Below are 20,689 nucleotides of genomic sequence, written 5' to 3'. Positions count from 1 at the left end.
CCTCTGGTTTGAATCCACCTATACCCCTTAGGATTTTGTATACCTGGATCACTTCTCCTCTCAATCTGCTCTGTTTTAGATTGGAAAATAAATTAGCTATTTAAACTGTCTGCATATGACAGCCACCTCAGTACTGAATCATTCTTGTTGCTTTTCTTTGAATTCTTTCTTAACACTATATTATCCCTTTCAGTATGGTGACCAAAACTATATACAATATTCTGAATCAGGGCTTACGAGTGCATTTTAGACCTTAAGCACAAATTTCCTGCATTTAAATTCCACACTTTTTTACCATGTATCCAAGCATTCTGTTTGGTTTATTTATTGCTTCCCTGCATTATCTTGATGAGGACATAGAAGAATGTAAATGTAGTAGACAACAGAATGGAAGCAACAATATAAAGTCACTTACTAGGGCTTTGGGCCTAGAGTCTATCAGCGTCTGGAATTCCTTAGGAGGTATGTGGCTCCATTTGCAGCTCAAGTCTGGTTGATGTACGTGGAAAACACAGTCTCAGACGTCATTCCAGAATAATTCATAATCCTCGAATGGATTCAGATCTGGTGACTGTGAAGACCATGTCTTTCAGTCATGCTAACCATAATTATAGCTAAGGATGCCTGCCCATTGCTTAATTAACACATCTGTTCCACACCTGTACGGAAGCTCTTGATTTGAACATACTGTACTTTTTTGTCTCTCATGTACCCAGACATTTAAATTGTTTGTCCACTGCTGTACCTGTACACTCAGTACACTGTACCTGTACCTGTACACGCAATTCAGAAACACCCATGAAACCTTTCTTGTTTTTATTATTTACTGAATTACATTATTTGTCACCAGTAACTGGGATTTTGTGTTATCAGTGGGTGCTGCACCAATCCAATCAACTCTCCAGCCAATGATGATGTAAGAAAGAAGCAGGATGCCTGCACCTCTTCTGTATTGCACTCAGGGCTGCAGTGGTGAACCCATTTGAATAACAACTGGGGGTTCTAGAATGGTGAGGTATTAAAAAGAGACTGCAAATGCTGAGTTAGAAGCTAACTTACAAAAGTATTTCTTTGCATTTTCTGGTATTGTTTTACTTTTTATTTAATATTCATGTAAAATGAGTTCTTAGACTTTTCTAGCAATCTAAAATAAAAAAAGAAATCCTAGTGCTTCTTTAGCTCTGTACCTTGACGAGTTGCGCTCAATTAAAACACCATGTGGTGAACAGTACTCAACCATCTGTTTGCATGTGATGAATATGAATAACAGGAGTCTGAGTCACCCATTATGCATGTGTGAATAAATCATACAAATAAATTTAAAAGGGCATGCATGATATTTGCAACATCTTTTCTTTGGGTGGAGAATGCCACCTTGAGTGCTATGATACACCGAGTGAGGAGTAGTCGCTACCAGCTGAAGAAGTAATTTTGAAGACCTACAGTATGGAAATACATAACCTTAGCAACAATGGCCTGAGCATGCTGAACTCAAGACAAAAGCTCCTTGTAAAACAGTAATAAAGAGAGAACACACTGAAGCCTTCTTAAAGCCTTCCATTAAACAAAATAAAAGCCAAAGAATACAGAGGTGAATCTGTGTTAAAGTCGGTAACCAAGAATAGTGCAGCTTCAGAGATTTTAAGTTTCAGTTTTTTTAACAGATTCTGAATTCAGATACACTGGAGGATTTAAACATTAATTTGAAATTGTTTTCTGTCTATAAAAATACCATTACATGAGTAATTTCAAAACAGTGTGGTGATACCATTACACTGTCCCGTTATATGTTCTGGACAAATTACTTGCATTTTTTTTAAAACACAATAATTACTGGAATAAAAGTACTACTACCTTACATTTATAGTATATATAGCTTTTGATCCTACTATATAAATCAAGATCTTTACATGTACAGGTCCTTAAAAAAATTCTTAACCCACCTGCAGAGTTTTGTTGCTGTCTGAACTTGCAATCATGTCACTTTCAAACAGGACTATCTGGAATCTAAATCTACTCCACACTGATACATTTACAAAATGCCTTTATATGTTAATAAGTTAGATTTGCAATGAAAATAAGAATATTCTCAATTGCACAAGTATTCATCCCTCTGTTACAGCAACCCTAAATTAATTCAGGTACAAAAGAATTGCATGAAAGGTCACAAAATTAGTGTAATTATTTCAAAGTGCTTTAACTTGTCTTCAGAGTAAATGCATCTGTCACCGTGAATTCCCTCAGATAGGTATTGAATTTCAAGCAACTGCTCAAAGAGCAATAGACAAATCAACCATGAAGATCAAGGAGTTTTCTAAACACATTGGGAATAAAGTCATAGAGAGGCATAGATCTTGAGCAGGTTAATATAATCCTTTAAGTACAGGATGGTACGTCACTAAGAAGTGAAATATGGGCAGAGCGGTGGCATTGTGGCTAAGGATCTGCACCTGTGGCCGGGAGGCTGCTGGTTCAAATCCCGCGGCTGGCAGAGGAATCCTACTCTGTTGGGCCCCTGAGCAAGGCCCTTAACCCCAACTAACCATTGCGCTGTACAATGGCTGACCCTGCGCTCTGACCCCAAGCTTCTCTCCCTGTCTGTGTCTCATGGAGAGCAAGCTGGGGTATGTGAAAAAAGATTAATTCCTAATGCAAGAAATTGTATATGGCTAATAAAGTGATCTTATCTTATCTTAATATGCATCATACCACATATATACAGTACTACTAATTACATCTGGCTGCCCTTCCAAACTGAACAGCTGAGCAAGTAGTAAATTGTTACATTAACAGTGACAGAAAGATTTACAAAGTCTAAGATCTAAGATGGTAGTGACTGTGCTTATAGTACATTGACAATATCCCAGTTTCCACACAAATTTGTATTACTGTACTTAGATAAAGAAAAAAAAGCGTTCACTAAAACAGCATCATCTTACAAAGATGCATAGTAGCCATTATGTGCCAGCAACCCCCCTGCATATAAGATCAGGTAGAGAAGTGAATACTTGCTTCACCAGTTGACTTTAGGGAAACATTATGGAGGAACATAATTTGTTAACATTTCACAACAGAGATGTAGGTTAGAAATAGGAGAGTCAGGTTGCTTGTATTGAGATTACAACTCCTCATTAAAAAAATGTAAACCCCTTTATTTCTCTAGTGGGGACAAGAAAGGGAAAATACATTTAAGAAGTGTATGAAAATGGGAATGCCACATCTTTTAATTGCAAATTTTTATACTGAATGAAAAATGAAGCACACCTTCTTCCTAGGTTACGCAAGTCTGGACTTGCACAAATTCAACTTTTGTGGTCCCATAATAACATTTTCTAGGTAAGCAGAGTTTATGTTACATGCAGAAAGAGCAAGTAGTGAGGCAGGTTCCTTCCCACGATAAACAGCACAGAGTGAATGTAATGTTGTCTCCACTAGGGTTGTTTTACACTCCAGTCTTGTTTTGCTTTCCCCTACTTGTGCTAACCTCTGCGTATCATCTTACACTTTTTCACTGCAAAATGTGAATAAACAGCATTGCATATGTGAGGAGGCAAATGATTTTACTACTTACAGTATATTATCTACTGTGTTATCTATATTATCTATTACTGAGCAACACAATGTAGGGTAATGAAATGCATGGTTAAATCTGTTGAAAGCTCTGTAAATCTTAATTACTGTACTGTACGTTTTTTAAGCACATGCTACACGAGTTACAAATCTACGGTTGTGGATAAGCTTAATTCAATATTCACCCTCTCAAGAATAAAATTGCGATATTAACACATGTTAACATCAATTTAATTCATTTAAGTAGCAGTAGTTACTTATGAGTGCCTGAATGTTGAATATGTTAGTCAGACTGATTATGATGTTAGTATAATGGACGGTATACTAAACCTACAGTAGTATCCTTGTTTTAATGTACAGTATCTCTTCTGTGCACACCATATAAGCTTGATATCTTGAATGCTTTTATATATACATAATGTATCAATAAATGCATCCCACGTGTTATGAATTCTTGTGAAGACTCCTAGTTTTACTGCCAATTGATTCCTAACAGCCAAAGTCAACAATTTTCTGTTACAACTAACCATTGAGCCAGTACATTCACAAAACCCCTACCGTGTACACATATGACCAAAACAAAAGGCTTACAGTATCAAAGGAAAACCCTATTATTAACTAAGTAATGAAGTCTATATGTAAAGACCAAACACTCCCGGCTGCGAAAATACAGGAAGGTCAGGATTAAACCAAAGAGAAGCCGAACACAAAACAAAGATGACAAAATTAAATTTTAACTTTTCTGCAGAGCTAGGCCACTTGTAAAACATTCATGCTGCTGAATGAAGAAGTCAATGAGATTATTTTTCTTTCCATATGAATTCAGAAATTCCATCAGGCAGTTTATCCCTAAAATTTAAAGAGGGAGAAGGGAGAATTATAGAACTAAAGAAAATTCAAGGTGTCCTGATTTCTCACTATGACAAGTTAGCATAGAATGGTAACCTGTAGTCTGGACCTCACTAAAATCAGAATAAGAAAAGATATCTTGATATTTTCCTTTCTTTGTCTTTCTAGGATTAGGATGACAGTTCTGTCATCTCACAATCTCACAGGGCTGACTTGGCCTTTTGTCCTCAGCAAGAATATAATTAAAAAATGTGGCTGTTAATCCTTATTAAATAAAACAAAGGGATAGGACAAAAGGACTGGTACTGTCAGTAGCTCTTCTGCAATAGTGCAAGTTCACCCTCCATGCCTTGTCTATTCAACCCCTGCGGGAAACCAGTAGCACACTCTAAAGACACCACGCCTTGCTGCAGCTGCAGGTGACAAAAGCTCGTGGAATTAAATACCATTAAATAGCTAGCTGTGGCACACTATTCTCTAAATAAAAACACATCCTACATTTAAAAAAAAAGTTACCAGGTAAGATGACTACTTTCTTAGGGGATATAAAACTCAAAAGCCATTTTCATGAGCTTTGTGAGTTTCATTTCATCTTTAGTATAGCTATTTAGCTATTACTGGCAATATCATCACCAGTCACATGACAGAACAAAACATCTAAGAAACCAAATCTACATCAAGCCATTTTAAAATCAGAAGGAGTGTTTGAGAGTTTTAACCATAAAAATGTCACTAGAGGATTATGACCACTGCTAAGGTAGGGTTGCGAGTCTTCACCCTTAATGTCAGAAGAAGGACTCCTGGTACTTGGCAGGTACCAGCAGTGATGCTGGCATGAGACATGTTGCTCCTTTGATAAGTGCCAAGCACTCAAGCAGGAGCATGCCTGTGTCTTATTACTTCCGAGGTAGACAGCAGAGTCTTAAAAAGATTCTCAATTACTGGGTCTGTTTCTAGTAAAATACTAATTGTAGATAACCAACTAAGTGGGTAAGTAATAAAAAAGTGGCAAAAAATGTGAAATCAAAAGAAACATGAAAAAGACCAAAGGAGGTTATTTATAGTCCATTTGTTTGTTGTTAGCTTCTTGACCTTGGGGTGCATATCACCACAGACAGAAATTAAGGAGTCCTAAATGAACGTCTTAGTTTTTCACTTATATCCGAACGTCCTAGTTTCATTCTTGATCCTGAAGTACTTTACCAAGTTGACTCTGTCACTATCTTGGTGTCAAGTTCCCACTCTTAATACACACTGTTCAAGATTTAAGAGAGGCAATTGCTTATTCTACTTTGAACTCTCCAAGGCAACAATTTGTAGCATGATAAGAAAAAACATACAAATATTCTAAACAAAGTTTTACTAATGCATGGAATACTATGCATGAAATTAAGTTTTCTCTGTGTTTATTCATATTAGTTTATAGAAAAATACAGACTACAGATTTTGGATTTTGATTAATTATTCTTGGCATTATTTTGATCAATTGTCCATTAATGATTGAGGATTGCATAAGCACTAAATGAGCTCATTAGTGCGAGAGTTGATTGAACACAGATGATTAAGTGATTAAATCCTTTTGAAAGTCAAAGTCCTATAAAAACCAAAAAAATAAAAACACAGAAACCAATACAGTAGCTATCAAAAGTATAGGAGTATTAAGTAGGAGTGGCAAGTCACTACAAAACTCCACAAGCAGTGATTGATGGCAATTTGATTGCAACATCTCTACACTGAACAAAGTTTGGGACCTTCCATGTGACAATATTCCAGCGGGGCAAACACAATTTTCGTAACTGCAGCTTTCTTGCAAGATGAGAATGTGACAGTTATGCTGTGGATGTACGACACACCAGTCTTGAGCCTCATTGCTGGATGAGCTTGGATGACATCTGGCTTGTAGGGATCAGAAACCAGTGAAGATGCACCTGCCCCAGAGACAGCACTGCTTCCAACAGGCAAGTGTTTCTTGGCCTGTGTTTTTTGCAGAAACTCCTTGTTGATCAACCCTTCTGAGGAGAAACAATCAGCATAACGAATTTGCTTTTGTCATAATTCTTCATATAATTTCTCCTCACAAAGGATCCCAGAGCACTTTAGTTATAAGAGATAGGTGGCAGCACCGTTCAAGCAGGAGCATTATGCTTCTATGCAGTATTATGCAGCAGCACTGAGCATCAGATCAGGTGAGCAAGTAAGGAACTGTTTCACATTAAATTAAGGTAGCGCTTTTAAGAAGTCCAGAGTAGGATTTATTCAGAACACCAGGGTTAAACCCCCCACTCTTTCAGGAAGTGCCATCATATCTTAAAAGTCCGTGTGTTCAGTGTAATACCAGTGTGCAGACCTGCTGAGCAGTAGTCTTGAAACTGGGGGCTGAATCCAATTGGGATCTAAGCAGGCTGCAGCAAGCATGTGGAGCAAAGCAGATAATCCAAAGCAGCGAGATCCAGTAGTAGGAAAATGGAGCTGAGGGAAAACAATCAAACAAGTATGGAGCAAGGGAATGCTTCGACACCCTGAATGCTTGTGGCTCTGCTCGGGTCCTTTACTAGGACAACAGATGGTTCCAAAATCCCAAACCTACCCAACAAAGAAAGAAAGACTGAACTTCCCACAGCAAACAGATAAGCAAAATGAAAAGAAATACATTTAAAGTTTTGTGTAGATGTATATTCTGTTAGCTAAGGAGTTTAAATGGGTAGGGAGTGAATATATACTGGAATTTATGTAATATATACAGTACAGCGTGTAAAACAGATGAAAACCTACAGCTCATCTGCATGTGCACCCACAGTATGCCAGCTAATACAATTGGAGAAAAAATGGATAATTGTAGTGAAAGATGTGAGTTAGTGCTGCCTGAAACAAATATAACAAATATATCTGTACCAAATACAAAAAAAATAAAGACCAAAATAAACAGAACCACAGTTAAATAATAAATCTGTGGAAATAAATAATAAAACTAGAACATTATCACATGAACAGTCTTGAATTCTACAAAAATCACAGAAAAGGTCTGCACATTTGTTTGATCTTTCCCTACGTTTGGCATTTGGAAACCCTCCGGGCTCCCATGGTATACCAGTGGTACCCTTTCAGAAAAGCTTGTCTGCTGTTTTATTGTTCATCCTCTATTTTCACTCCAGTAGATGGCATTAAAAAAAGCTCCTACTTGCATCATCACAAAAGGTGTTTCTGAAGTCGGATTAGTATTGTAGGGACAAGACCTATCATTTCACTTAGAATTAAGTGATATTAAGGATTTCTAACAAGCTTTGTGTGCCTGAACCAACAGCCTGTTGTCTGTTACAGGGATGTAGCGAAAGAGGCCCCTCTCTGTTGTCTCACCCACAGGATGACCTTGTGGACTTGCTAATGTGAGCAAGTGAGGAAGACGAGCTTATCTTTAGGATAACAATCTTTCTCAGAACAGTCCAGATCCGGTTAAGACAGATGTCCACTGCTGGAGCCTGGCAGAGGGACATAGGCACATCTGAAAATAACCCTAAAAGTCACAGGCCACTGTCAATCATCCAACAAGATGACCAACTAATAAGGGACCTGAAGGGTATGGGTACCCACTCCACCTGGTAGCTTCTTGACCGATCACCAACCACATTTTCCCCGCTTAAAAAGCAGTGCATCACCTCTAACTTCACCTTCTTCTCTGCTCAACTAACTTGGCTGACTGACAAGTTGTCTGAACTTTGGGACATAAACGTTTTCCTGAAGCACAGAGTAAGAGGGTGAGTCTGTTCATACAGTAAAGACAGAATTCTGCCTGAGCTCTAGCCTGCAGCAGGACCTCATGGCCAGCTAGCTACCACTGTACGCCTGCTTGATCACCGGAGCAATACGGTTGGACTTTTTGTCAACCATCCTGTATAAAGCATTATTTAGCAGTAGCCACTACATCAGGAGCAAACCAAGTTTCTCCTCTTTTTGTGCGACTCACGCCGACTGAGTAGTCGCCACCCTGTGCACAGACTTTGACCCCAGTTCAGCTCAGAGCTGACCCGCAGAATCCATTTGAGGGAATCGACTGCCAGCGCGAGACTACAGCAGGATCCTTCTCCCTGATACCTCAAACTGCTTAAGGACTGGAGTGGCACAGAGCCAGCAAGATTAAATAGCACTGCAATGGATTCAGTCAGCTCTTCCCCCATCCTTCTGCGTGGGAGTTACAAATCCACAGATGTGGATGAGTATAATTCAATATTAGCCCTTTCAAAATTAAAATGTTATATTAACACATTATTATCAATATAATTAATGTAAGTAGCCGTAGTTAATTAAGAGTGCATGAATGTTGATTATTTTATGAGACTGATTAAGACGTTAGTATAACCAATGGCATACTAACCATAGTACCTTGTATCAGCTTGATATTTTGAATGTTTTATGTACACATTATTTTTATGTATCAATAAATGTATTCTGTGTGTTGTAAATCCTTGTAAAGATTCCTTGTTGTTCTGACGATTGATTCCTAATAGCCAAAGTAAACTCACACAATTTACTGTTACAACTAATTATTGTGCCAGTAAATTCACAAAACCCCTACAGTGGTAAAGAACAGATAGTGAGGATTTGATCTACTCATCTCACCAGAGAACAGGTAGTGAATTGTGCTTTTAACAGAGATCCATTAAAAGCAATTTTAAGCTGTTACCATTACTTAGAATCTATGGCTAACACAATTTTTTCACATCATTTCTACTGAAAACACCCAGCAGGGGGAATAGTGAGCACTAAAAGTCATTATTTCAAAACAATTACATTTACTTGTTTGTTTGCCAACTGACCTAATCTTCTTCCCAAGCCAGCTGAGTATATAAACCTTGGCTCAAACAAAATTCTTAGATCTGATTTGAGTTTCTTTATCCTTTCTATATTACACTTCTTCTTATTACATCTCAAGATGTTTTTTAAATCAATATTGTTTGCCAAGTATGGAAAACTATACACTAAATTCATGGAATATGTTCCTTTGAGACACACTGATTTTATTATATCATGAACAGAACTGAAAGAAGCTGAGGAAGGCAGAGGTGAAAAGAAGAAGCTTATTTTCTCAGTTCTCAGTTATTTTATTTTGTCAGTTATTTTCTCAGTTTTATGACTGTAATTCCCATAGATTTCTATTATAATATAACTATTATATAATAATAGTTTATATTATTTTCATACATCATGTAAGATATTATAAGCTTTGAAATAAAGTGACTATCAAATGCATTCAGTCCCCTTGGACTTTTTCACATTCTGTTATGGAACCATTAATCATTTGTTTTTTTTTCTTCTGCCATCGATTGACACAAAACACTCTATAATGTGAAAGTGAAAGCAAAATTCAACAGATCCTCCTAAAATAATTCTAAATATTAAACAGAAAAAACTGTTTGCATAAGTATGCACTTCATTTCAGTCATCATTTGGTAGGGGCACTTCTGGCAGAAGTTATACCCATGCGTCTGCTTCGATACTAGTTTTGTACATGAGAACACGGTTAATTTTTGTTTATTCTTCTTTGCAAAATCGCTCAAGCTCCCTTAAATTCAATGAGGACCATTGGTGAACAGTAATTTTCAACTACTGCCACAGATTCTTGATTGGATGGTGGTCCAAGGAGAGTGTATAAACAACAATAACAAGAAATAATTTCACAAGTGAAATATAAAAGACTGAGTTTAAACTCAATATATTCAGCCAAAAAAACATATTGTATTTTATTTAATATAACTGCAAGTCAGTGCCCTTACATTAAAAGTGGCCAAAGACGGTAAATTCAGACCACATCAGCACTGGTAAGTGGGTGCACAGAGCCCTTGTCACATTGCATGCTTTTATGATAAAAAATAAAACTCATTGATTGCAGGCTTGAATGCAGATCACTGCAACATACCATGAAAACAGTCAAGGCACTGTTATCAATAAAATCAATAATATAAATTAAATATTTTGCCCCCTGTTCAGCAGTGGGGGCAAATCACGATCTCAATACTAAATCAGTACATTAAATTAAATTAATAAGTATAAAAAATAAAATTGTACAATGTACTTTTAATAACTCATTTGGAATACTGTGTACAAATCAGTATAGCATATAAAAAGTGCAGAGATGAATGACCAGATACATTCTGCGCAAGAGGAATGGGCAAGAAATGCACCAAGACCATCTGCAAAGTTGGTAGTGACTTACCCAAAAAGATCTGTGACTTTAATTGCTGCCAGAGGTGCTACACCAAATAGTGAGCTCACTGATCTGAATAATTATATATTATATTAAGAATTATACAATCAACATTGTCAAATTTAGCTGATATTTACCATTACTTAGCTTAGGAACAAGTAATAGGTTTACTCCATGCTGAAAAAAAGAAGAAAGAAAACAACGTTTCAGCCGTAGAGCCTTCTTCAGGTGTGAGGTTTGCTCAAACCTGAAGAAGGCTCCACGGCCGAAACGTTGTGTTTTCTTTCTTCTTTTTTTCAGCATGGAGTAAACCTATTACTTGTTCCTTTGCAGCCTACGCATGCTGACGCAGGTACCCACCTGAATTAGTTAGCTTAGGCATATAAGTCTTCGGTTTTAGCATTAGGTTTTGAATAAAATACTAAGTTAAAAATATGCATATTATTTATCATTTTGTAAATGCACAAAATCGGAAGGACTCAATACTATCTAGAAAGTGTCAGGGCCAAAGCTTCATTAACTTTTTCAGTAGCTACCTACTGTATGCTACTGCTTTCAACATCTCCCCATGACTGACCTTCATCTCACAGATTCCAGGGCTTTAGGGTTTCACTGGGGAAAAACAACATTATTCATTGCACCACTAGAAAACAGAATCCAGTTACATATTCACATATTAGAACTCACATATTACATATATTCATATATTATATATTCACATATTAGAGACCACATCTCAAAATCCTACCCCAATCGAGCATGTCATCAGCTAGAACAAACAGTTATCTACTGTTTGAAATGCTGCTTTAAGGGTGTTTGAAATCAAATGTAAAACATTTCCTTCTCAAGTACATGATTATTTAGCAATGGACTCAGACAGAATCATCTACTTTAGGTTACCTCCTATGGAGGAGTATATCTAGTTGGCAAGTAACCATTCACACTTGATTGACACTTCAGGAGGAAAATAGTGTCCCTGAAAAACTCTTACAGATTCTTTTACAGATAGATAATCTGTTTTTAGAACTTCCCCTAATCCTCAGATGATACCCTACAGTTATACATATTACTGTTTGATGTATTGCAGGCCACACCTGAAATCCAGGTCTTCAAGATGCTGATGTAAGCAATCCACTTAAAATCTGCAGATAAGAAGAGTCTAGGAGCTGAATATTGCTCCAAAAGGCTGAAAAGGCTTCAGGCCCATCTCAAACACTTTGCATGTGTGTTTCATCTTCAAGTTCTTCGAAGCCAGGATTCCCACCTGTCATCCAGAGCCTCACAGCAAATGAGATTTCTGTCAGAGGCAGTCTTCTGCTGGATAAATATTTTTAAACAAAATAGATGCCTCTGCAATTTGAATTAATGGTACATTTGTGGATCTGCTCAGAGAAAAGTGAGATTAAGCACCTCTGTCATTACGGCACATAAGAATGTTGTTCTAGCTGTGAGGTAAGCTTCGCAATTCTAAGCACATGCAACGTTTACCAGCACACACAGATATAAACTGTGATAATTGTTAGAGAAACACTCACCCTGTTCTGCTCCATGGGGTCTTTGATGAAATTAGTTTCCACAGCAGAAAGATGGCTGACTGTAGGGATGATTTGACAGCCTTTAGTGTAGGAATGGATCTAAAACAGATTAAAGAGCCTCTTATTATATTATTACTTGTTATATCTGTATTATTATTTATAACTATACACTTTGTAAATAAACATGCCAGTATGTCTTTGAACTGTAGGATGAAACCGGATCACGCAGAAGAAACCCATGGGATGATAGGGAGAATATATAAACTGCACCCCAGGTCCGAAACTGAACCCATTGTGAGGCTGCAATGCTAACCACTATGCCACCATTCTGTTTTCAGTACTGTATATTTATTTATTATCAACACAGATACTTCATTGTCATATTATACAGAATCACTTATAATTACTTATAAAATCTGGGGACAGTTTATACTGTATGTCAACGTTTTAAGTTTTTTTTGTAAGTATTTTTACTATTTCTCTTCTCTGCTCCTTGGGTAACACAGCCACTAAACATTCTTAATCTCACAAATCTGATGTACCCACCACATTTTTCCAGTTATCTGTGTATGCAGTACCAAACTATCTCACTGGATCTCAGAAGCCTGAAGCGGACTGCTTTGTGGATGGCAGCGCTCAAAGGAAACTCCTGTTGCTGCTGGAAGTAGTGTCTAATTCCCGCTGGACTAAAATGTTCCACATATGGTACTAAGGGACACTGAGCATGGAAGACGTACTATATGATGAGACAGGTGTAAAACTAACGTCCCTCTCTAAACTGCAGACAAGCCTTTGCAGCATCTGACCTGATGCATTTTAAAGTCTTAAGTTAAGAATGGTTTGATATTTTCACAAAAAATTCAGACAAAAAAGGCAATTCAGAGTAAACCTTTTTTTCAAAACAACCCCCCCCCCAAAAAAAAACTAACTGCAAAAGGTTAAAAATCATAAGGCACGAAATGTGAAGGCAGAGGTCTTAACTGTAGTCACTGATAAGGTCAAATACATTATCAATACAGCATCCTTGTTAAAGAAACAAATATAATGCTGGACCATTCTTCTCATAGAAGACACATTACTTTATATAAGAAAAACTTACAAATCTCAGCATTTTACACTGCACTGTCAACCTCATATGAGCTAACAGTGGGCATTACTCCCAACTGAGCAAATTGCAGTGCTCCAGACATCTGTGGAGTAGGACAAATTAAACACTATTCTGGCACATCAACTTCAATCACATTTGATTATCACATATGCAGCCTTGTCCAAAACTATCAGGCACCCTCTTACAATATGAATGTCAAATTTGCCTGGGAATCAATGATAACATTATTTTGTATTTTGTCGTGCCTCTATCTGCTTGAGTGACTGCTAAGAGACCCAAGATGTGTGATGCCCAAGCAATGCTTGGTGGCACAAAACCTGATGTTACTCTATCACTCTACGGATTTTACTTTTACATGTGTGTTGTCTGGAATAATTTCCACTACGTGTGTTCACAGTGTTGCCCATTTAGTTGTGGTTGAAAAGCACTCTAGTGATATAAACAGCAAGTCAGCACAGGGACCAGAAACTAGTTAATAAACACAAAACAAGAAGTCATCTTAAGGGACAAACTTAACTAAATTGTCAATGATGCAAAAATAAGGGGAACGGCAAACACAGAAGAAAGAGCAAGGGACTTACTAAAAGACAAATTCAAGGACTGAGCAGACACTTGGCAAATGAAATTTAACACCAATAAGCACAAAGAGAGAAACATAAGAAGTAAGAAAATACAGTTGCAAGAAAAAGTTTGTGAACCCTTTGGAATTACCTGGATTTCTGCATTAACACACAAACAATTGCACTTCTTCTTGTCAGTACTGAACACATCCATATATCCACAAGTGATATTTCACCTGCCAAAATGTCTTAGTTCCATGATTCCATATTAATATTCCATATCAAGTGGTATTAAATCAGTACTACAACTTTTTTTACAACAATAACAACAGCAAGTACTGTATTTTTAATACCTGTTCTTAGAAACATTATAACTTTAAACATTAAAACATTATAGCTTTTTATGAAATATATAAAATATATATTATTATATACAATATAATAATTCCATACAATATTCATTATAAATGAACGTCAAAACTTTGAAGCATGATGGAGGTAGTGTCATGACCTTGGCATGCATGGCTGCCTCTGGAACTGGCTCTGTGGTCTTTATTGATGATGTAACTCATGTTGGCAGCGTGACGTGACATGACGTGACATGAGTTGACTTCTGTTCTGAAGTGAACAGAAACATCTCGTCTGTCCATGTCCAAAAAATGTCACCAAACTCACTGAACAACAATTTAACCTGCAGCAAGACAACGGTGCAAAATATACCTCACATTTTACAAAGGAGTTCCAAGTGGAAACTTTTGAATTACTTCTGCATGCACTTTACTTGTTTAAATGGAAATAAAGTCAGAAAACCCTACAAACATGCATCAACTGAAATTGGCTGTAGTTTTCAAAGGAACATACAGTTCAAGGGAACATACTGTATAGTATCAAGAGTCTGGGTCACGTATATGAAGCAGTCATGTACTGTATGTAAGAGGAAGGCAACCAAATACTACCTTTACCCTAGGTTGATTTACTTTAAATTAATTTGGCCCAGTACTCACCTGAAACAGGGGGATAGAACACAACAAATGATATTGCTCTAATGTCATATAATAATGTAATGGCTAAACAAAAGCTGAAATTCTGTACTTTTGCCTTATATTAATCTTTTCATCTGGAAAAGAGATTTCAACAGTACACAGAAAAATGACAAATGTCACTTCACTGTCTCAGTACAATGATTTTCACAGGCAACCCGTGATCCATTCTAGATCAAGGCAACATTTGATTATGTGCCATTTAGCCTTAAACCTTGCTATGGAAATCTGGACTGCATAGGTGTCTATTGTATTCAAGTATTTTTTAAGTAATAACCTTCAAGAAACTATGCGAGGAGAGTTTATGAGTTTATGAAACTATGAGACCCCGCATTTTAAAAAACGTCTGTTGAACTATTTTTAAATATATACTGTATGATAAGATCTCAGATCACCTAACTAACCGCAGGAATAACTGCAGAAAATTAAATGAGCTAGATGGCTCTAGAAGAAAAATAGCTTCCTTTCATTTCTAGCTTTTTTTATTTTCTTATAGGCAACATAACTAATAGAAAATAATAATAATTGCTAAAACTTATATAGCACTTTTCTGGACACTCCACTCAAAGCACTTTACATGGGGACTCCCCTCCACTCCCAATGTGCAGCATCCACCTGGATGATGCAATGGCAGCCATAGTGCAATGCTCACCACACATCAGCTATCAGTGGGGAGGAGAGCAGAGTAATAAAGCCAATTCATAGACGGGGATTATTAGGAGGCCATGATTGGTAAGGGCCAATGGGAAATTTGGCCAGGACTCCGGGGTTACACCCCTACTCTTTTCGAGAAACGCCCTGGGATTTTTAATGACCACAGAGAGTCAGGACCTCGGTATTACGTCTCATCCGAAGGACAGCGCCTGTTTACAGTATAGTTTCCCCCTCACTATACTGGGGCATTAGGAACCACATGGACCACAGGATGATCGCCCCCTGCTAGCCCCACTAACACCTCTTCCAGCAGCAACCTTAGTTTTTCCCAGGAGGTCTCCCATCCAGGTACTGACCAGGCTCACACCTGCTTAGCTTCAGTGGGTTGCCAGTTGTGAGTTGCAGAGTGATATGGCTGCTGGCAATAATGATAAATGATAACTATACTTCAATTACTAACACTGTTGTAAAACAGGAGAGACAGGATCATGTCTGACCATGTTCCAGGCATGTTAAGTCTTAAGTAATTAAAACATATAAAAGTCCTACTAAAATAAATCTTGTTTTTAATTTGGCTTTAAAATACTACTATTTGTATCCATTTTGATTTCCAACAGCTGTTATTACCTAGTTAATTATATTTTACCATGTCTAATAATACTGGAAGAAGGAAAATGCATAAATATTAAATGTACATTTAATTAAAATTTATTAAAAATTTAAATTTTTCAGCATCGTATTTAGAAATAGACACCACATTTCGTCTCCTTGTGTGTACTAGGTAACTAGGTCAGTCATAAACATGAACTCTGTGACCCAGCAGTGTGATGGTGTGATGGACAGACACGCTTTCAGGGGTTCTCAAGATCGCAGGTCTTAAATGAGTAAAGTCATGAGGCCTGCCAAAAAAAGACTGGTTGGATATATCACATCAGTACCTTTTAAGCTTACTGACAGCCTGACAACATATTTATTTTATGCAATTTCCTCTGAAGACGACGAGCCACAGGAGCCCTGTTGTCAACATGGATACAGGAGTTTAATGTTATTTCAAAGGTCAGCAATCAAGATGGACTGCCATGTGGCTGTTAAACCTCAGGGTTCCCCCACAGGTCATTCTGCCATGCACACTGTGTTAATGATAAAAGTGCACACAGAAAATGTAGGCATGAGTGTGATCTGAAAGTAAGGTCATTATCACGCAGACTATGAAAAAGCAGGGAGCAGTAAATGAAAGACAGACATCAGGGCTTCACCGATTTAAGACCACTCTCTACTGTATACTGACCTTTTGATTCTGTACTGATTCGGAAGAAAATCGATCATGAAAGTCCCAAGCTCTCTCCCCAGAAAGCTTAAATATGAACAGGAGCAACTGTGAGGCCCATGTGCAAGCATCCATTTAGCACTACATATAACTTTATTACAGGATTAATTGTGAGTGTATAATCTTTTTTTATTATTATTGGTAAATGTATCTTATCTCCGTCTGCAGAGAATTTAATTCTCTAATGGAGTAATGCATTTCAAAGACGATTATTGCATTAACCAGGGGACATGTCTTTATATAGACAAACACATTTTAATCAAGTGTGGCAGGACTTGCTGACCACAGTGTTAATCAAGTAGTAACTCAACCAAGCCACAAACGATCCAGAAAAAGCATACCCTGTAAGTTCCATCATCATCATTATTTACCCATTTAGTTGATTGTTGTTTTTTCATTCAGATTTAGAACCATCGCTTTCTTTGGTGTTCTGCCTTTCACCATTGACCCCTATATAAAATCCCTTTGGCACTCAGTCAATTTCAGGAATTTCCACTACCAGCCAAAGTTAGCAAGCAGCAAGCAGCAAAACTTGGACTTTATAAAGCCTGCAATATCCAGGCTAAAGTATTTATCTAGCACACCACCTAGTCTTTTTACTGGACAATTTCAGGTTGGAGTAATGTCTACCTGATCATCGCAAACCAAGCCAATTACATGGCCAATAAATTCATTTTCTTTGCTCCAGAAAAACGAGTTTAGTTACACTAAATTCTTATATTGACATATATCTTCATTTCAGTGATTTTTCTATTATGGCCAGTCAGTTCTGCTTTTACTGTTTTCACAGTGCAAATCGGAAATAAGGTATTTCATTTATTACTACAACTATTTTTTACAACACAAGTATGAAGGGGTTATAGTTCTGGTTGAGTATGTGGAATCCAGTTAGCAGGAAAAAACGGTTGCTTTCCCACAGTGGGGCAATAATGTAAAATTACATTTCCTAAATATTTATTCAGAATATTTAAAAACTTTAAAGGCTGTATAAAATGTAAAACTATCCTCAATTTCTCTGTGCCTACAACACCTCCTTCGCTACATTTAATACTGCATAGTGACAAAGTATACTGTGCATTTTTTCAGGGTTGAATTCAATTAACAAATGATAATATAACAAACAAAAACAAACTAAACCAGTTTTGATAAAATAACACAACAGCAATGTTCAAAATTATTTTAAAAAAATCAAGCAAAATGGTGTTTTCCAGACATCTTCCCACAAACCCTTAATTATAATTGAATCACTGGTTATTATAAGACAACCTTTCAATAATGCAAGGATCTTCAGGAATGCAACTATCGTGTTACAGCAGAACACACTCTACTGGCAAATTTCTAACCAGATGGGAAGCTCTGCCCATGGGCTGAGGTTGAAACATGCTCAAGGTTTGAAGAAAACTTTCCTGTGTATACTTGCCTTGTGCAGCAGTATGGCTCTCTCTTCTCGTGTAGCCTGGACAGTCTTCCAATGGAGCCTCAGTCTACCTTGCTGCCACTGCAGGTGCCTGACACTGCTCTCCAGCCCTTCGGCAACCTCCACAGACACAGGCAGGTCTCCATCGGCACACACAGACAGAGGGAGCTGAAACAGAGGTTAAATAAGGTATAAACAGGACATTGCAGAATTGGCAATCATTCTTCCATTTTTATAGCAATTCTTTTCAAACAGACAATTCAACCCACCCTCCTTACAATGTTTCCACCAACCTAGGAGAGATGAAAACATTGGATGTTATTCAAAATCTTTTTTATTGCTGTCCAGAGTGGCTTTCATATTAAGTGCAGGACTGAAACACACTTTGCTGATAACACTCAGATCTACAGACTACCAAACCAGAGAATGTAGTCGCTGATGTGTGATGTGTGTCACTCTGTTGTTAAACAAGGATTACAAATAAATAACTGTGACCTTCCCCTTTAAGCAAGAGTAACTTGTCTGACATGCATCTCAAAATCATTTCCTCCTTGGAGGAGTGAAATACCATTTGTTTTCTTATAATATGCAAGTATACTGAGAGGCATTAAAAAGCACAAATGCCATTGGATCCAGTACTCTTTCATCAATTTATCCCTTTGCCCCTCAGTATATCTATGTAATTTTCAAACTAAAAACTATAAAATACCAAAGTAATATATGTACTTACACTGAAAACTAGTTTACCAATAAGAAAGAACAAGGGGCATAAGGGACATAATCTCTAACGAGTCCAACATAACCTTGTGTATACTGCAAGGATCCATTTTAGACCCAAAGTTCTTTCTGATCTATATCCATGATTTAGAGTCCTTTATAGTTAGGAAACAAGTTGTAGAAAAGTAGTTATATCTGTGTATGATGTAACAAACCAATAGGGGCTGGTATAAAAAAAAACTTTACAGCTGTCAAATTCAATTAAACATTATCTTGTACAATGTGATCCTCACAAGGAACATATACATATCAAATGAGTTGCAGAAAGCGTGTTTCTACATATGGCACAATGTGGAAATGAAATCAAGGGAGATTACACTGAAGCTTTATATTTTAGATTGAGCAAGTTTCGAAAGTTTAAAATATTGTTTGGTTTTAAGTTTACCACAAAAAGAATTTCCTAGCTTTATAGTACATTGAGCTCACAGAAGAGCAAGACTAAAGATGAATATTAAATAACAATACATTCAGTCAGTAGCAAAAGTGATTCAAAGTAGATTTGACCAAAGAATAGAAAATCCTAAGGCTATGACCACCATTGCCTGAGCTGACCCTTCAGACTAAATATTTTAATACGTATGCAGGGTCACAAGGGTAAACTAAAATATTTATGACAAAGAGTATGAAACATGGGTGGCACGGTGAAGCTGTGGTTAACATTGCTGCCTCACAGCTCCAGGGCCCTGGGTTCCGTTTGGGACCTGAGGACCTGTGTGGAGTTTGTATGTTCTCCCCATGTTCACATGGGTTTCCTCCAGATGCTCCAGTTTCCTCCCACATTCCAAAGACATGCTGGAAGGTTAACTGGCTTCTGGGAAAATTTGCCCTACTGTACAGTAGGTGTGAGTGTATGCATGTTTGTGTCTGTTGTCTGTGCGGTGATGGAGTAGTGTCCCATTTAAGGTGCATCCTGCCTTCTGTCCATTGCTTGCAGGAATAGGCTTTGGCCCTCCCGTGACCCTAAATTGGACATAGTGCTTGGGAAATGGATGGACGGAACATAAAACACTTTTTTATGCATATCATTGGTCATCTGGAACAGGTGGTCCCAAACTCTGAACTCTTTGAAGTAGCTGCTGAATAGAACTGTACAGGTATATTCATTAAGCTACTAAAATAATAATCAAAATGGCCTGCTCATATTTTTGCCTTTCTTGTTATGTTTTTAACACTGTAGAAATGCATAATCCAGTCACTCTAATGTGCACAGTAGACCTAAAAGTTAAACAAAAATACATTTTTAACTCAGCAATATCTTAACTTGTTAAACTGTAGTAAAAACAGAACTTACTCAATATTATGTACTGCAACACAAAATATCTACAGTGAATTCACTAAACAATGATTACATTAGAAAATATTTTTTTCTGTACATTTTACAGACCTATTTTTTCTGCATATAGAAAAGGGTGGCAATTTCAGTAATGTATAAACCATCATAAATGTGGCCTAAGGTTCTTAATGTATTCCATTTTGAAAAAAATCAATACAATTTCACTTCATATTCATGCAGCGGTTCTTCAGTTGGATTAACTAAATTAAGAGTGTTTAACATACCTGTCAGAGCTCAATGGTGACATACGCACTCAATTAATTGACTTTGCTTCAATATATGAATTGATCACTTTTATAGTGATGAACAGTAACACTGAC

The 20,689-nt window shown here is 37.2% G+C and overlaps 1 protein-coding gene across 1 annotated transcript in view; it reads right to left on the bottom strand.

Moving 5' to 3' along the window:
- tedc1 (tubulin epsilon and delta complex 1) overlaps window positions 1-20,689 on the bottom strand; it is a 72,136-nt gene that overhangs the window by 28,897 nt on the left and 22,550 nt on the right. The window contains exons 4-5 of the mRNA XM_088925094.1: window positions 18,263-18,427; window positions 12,154-12,252 (exon numbers count right to left, since the gene is read on the bottom strand). Coding sequence (XP_088781220.1) covers window positions 12,154-12,252; window positions 18,263-18,427 — 264 coding nt within the window. The remainder of the gene's footprint in view (window positions 1-12,153; window positions 12,253-18,262; window positions 18,428-20,689) is intronic.

Source organism: Atractosteus spatula, chromosome 9, assembly GCF_055471065.1.
Source record: "Atractosteus spatula isolate fAtrSpa1 chromosome 9, fAtrSpa1.hap1, whole genome shotgun sequence".
NCBI lineage: Eukaryota > Metazoa > Chordata > Actinopteri > Semionotiformes > Lepisosteidae > Atractosteus > Atractosteus spatula.
This window is presented reverse-complemented; position numbering and strand designations above follow the sequence as displayed.